This window comes from Penaeus japonicus, unplaced genomic scaffold (assembly GCF_977035675.1).
Source record: "Penaeus japonicus unplaced genomic scaffold, GWHDUDI00000001_assembly GWHDUDI00000024, whole genome shotgun sequence".
In the NCBI taxonomy this organism is placed as follows: Eukaryota; Metazoa; Arthropoda; class Malacostraca; order Decapoda; family Penaeidae; genus Penaeus; species Penaeus japonicus.
This window is the reverse complement of record NW_028234426.1, coordinates 19,719,359-19,721,858: the sequence shown is the minus strand read 5'-3', so window position 1 is coordinate 19,721,858 and position 2,500 is coordinate 19,719,359. Positions and strand designations below refer to the sequence as shown.

Below are 2,500 nucleotides of genomic sequence, written 5' to 3'. Positions count from 1 at the left end.
TAGGGAACGTAAACCATCCCTATAACCGAAAATGTAACATAAACAATTGCCAAATGCAGATCCTTCCTTGAACCTTGTCGTTCCTCCAACATCAATGCCAATTTCTTTTCAGCGAGTTCCTTTTGAAAGTCTTCTCCGCTCCGTGTCCGATGCGTTCACTTGTCCCGGTCTCCCACTAAGCCACCTCGAAGTGCCATGAGTATTTTTTTTGTCTTCATTTCTCAGCGTCTACTCTGAGTTAATGGTAGGTATATGGGAGAGGGGGGGCGGTTCTACTTGGCTACGCACACTCCTCTGGCCTAGATTCTGGATTTTCCTCTCTGGCTGAATTCGTCATCTGTCAAACAACGAAGTAAAAGTTTCGTTGCTATGCTTATTCCTGTTATACTTTTTATTTATCTCTCTCTTTCATTATACAACTTTCATCTATCTTTCCTCCCTCCCTACCCCCCTTCTCTCTCATCTCTCTCTCTCTTCCCTTCCTCCTATCTCTCTTCCTCTTTCTCTCTCTCTCTCTCTGTCTTTCCTTCCTTCCTCTCCCCTCTCTCTCTCCTCTTTTCTCTCCCCCACCTTTCTCTCTCGCTCTCTCTCTCTCTCTCTCTCTCTTCCTCTCTCTCTCTCTCTTCCTCTCTCTCTCACATTCTCCTCTCTCACTCTCATTCTCCCCTCTCCCTCTCTCTCTCTCTCTCTCTCTCTCTCTCTCATTCTCCTCTCTCTCTCTCCCCCCTCCCTCCCTCTCTCACACTTTCTCTCTTTCCTCCCTCTCTCACTATTTCTCTCCTCCCTCCCTTTCTCTCACTCTCTCTCTCTCTCTCACACATACACACACACACACACACACACACACACACACACCTCCCTCTTTCTCTTTTATCCAAGACATTATCTCTCTCTTTCTCTCCTCCCTCTGAAATTGAATTTGTTTCTTTCTCTCTCTCTCTCTCTCTTTCTCTCTCTCTCACCTCCCTCTTTCTCTCATATCCTCCTCATTCTCTCTCTCTTTCTCTCCACCCTTCTCTCTCTTTCCTCTGAAATTGAATTTGTTTCTCTCTCTTTTTTTCTCTCTTTTCTCTCTCTCTCGCTTATATTCGATCTAATACTAGTTTCACTTCCTTTATTTTCCAATTTTACAGAATGCATATGAGAAATATTACCTTGTATCGTAATATACGCTATTATTACACAAAAAAGTTATTTTTTTGTTACGGATAACATGATTATTCTACCTTATTGGATATGACACTGCACAACACATGAAAATAAGTATCCTTTATTCATAAACTTTACACGCCGGGAAAATATGAACTGTAAAATATATATCATATTTCATAAACGCTTCCTTTCTTTGCTGACATTTCAAACTAAAATGCACCTGGCTAATCATATGGCCAAAAGTAAACTTTTATCTACTCTGACACATTAAATCTAAACAGTCGAGGCTTTAAAGTGTAAGTAAACCATGGCGTGTATACGATGCAGTCTATGCTAGCTGGCTTCGGTGAGCTCGTTTTCTTTGATAACGGGTCGCCAAAGCCTCACCAAAACAGAAAACCAACTTTTTCTGGGAAGTCTCCACTTTGTGATATCAAACACATCTGTTCGACTTACGATTTGAGGACTGTTATTTGCGAACCAAATGTTTACCTTCTAAAAAAATGGTAAATAATACAATTTCTCTCTTGGCGTCGCCACACAAATGACGGACATCATCATAAACAAATACTTTTTTAACACACCAAATTGAACACGAATCCGCTATATGCAAAATTAAAAGTTTCTTAAACTACATGCACTGGCATTAAATCGCTGGATCTCACAGATCTGGGTCCTGTAGCAGAGACTCCCCCGAGTAAAGCTTCCTCTTGCAGCCAAGCCTGGACACCCCGGGACCAGAGGCTGTTCCTTTGGGGGGATCCTCCTCCGGCTGCTCCGAAGGGGTCGCGCCGGAGCCTGAAGTCCCAGGATCACTTCCTTCCTCCGCGTTGAAGTCTCCGCCGCTGGCCTCTGCGGCGCGCGGTTTTAGGTGATCATTAATTTTATTTCATGTTATAATATTAGACATTTTGAATACTGTAAAAAACAACAACACAAATATCCGATTGTTTATCGATCGTTTGAAGATTAATGAAAATTCTTAGTTAATTAGTTGTAAATCAATTATAGTGCAAATTCAATCTATTATTATTTCTTAATAATATAAAAATAACTATAAATACTTCCAGACAGTAAAATACTGATCAAAATAATGCGTCATTGAAAATATACGATTGATAAGAATATCAAGAAATACAATGAAAATCTTGAAGAGCATGAGGATAAAAATAAAAATATTAGCATATAGAGCAAAGACCAGATAAACATGCATACATACAAACATACATACATACATACATACATACATACATATTTGAGTTCAAAATGGGTCTCTTGTCTTTGACACCGTATATAAGCAAATTTGCATTGCTTTAAGCTGTTAGAGTATGGCCGCCTTTTACTCTCT

The 2,500-nt window shown here is 40.1% G+C and overlaps 2 protein-coding genes across 2 annotated transcripts in view; both read right to left on the bottom strand.

The window, feature by feature from the left end:
* Window positions 1-433, bottom strand: part of LOC122253821 (uncharacterized) — a 40,798-nt gene extending 40,365 nt beyond the window's left edge. The window contains exon 1 of the mRNA XM_086550797.1: window positions 1-433. This exon is cut by the window's left edge and continues 472 nt beyond it. The gene's annotated coding sequence lies outside the window, so the exon portion shown is untranslated.
* Window positions 434-1,256: 823 nt separating this feature from the next.
* LOC122253828 (uncharacterized) overlaps window positions 1,257-2,500 on the bottom strand; it is a 120,698-nt gene continuing 119,454 nt past the window's right edge. Inside the window, exon 7 of the mRNA XM_086551142.1 lies at window positions 1,257-2,004. Coding sequence (XP_086407268.1) covers window positions 1,814-2,004 — 191 coding nt within the window. The 3' untranslated portion in view covers window positions 1,257-1,813. The remainder of the gene's footprint in view (window positions 2,005-2,500) is intronic.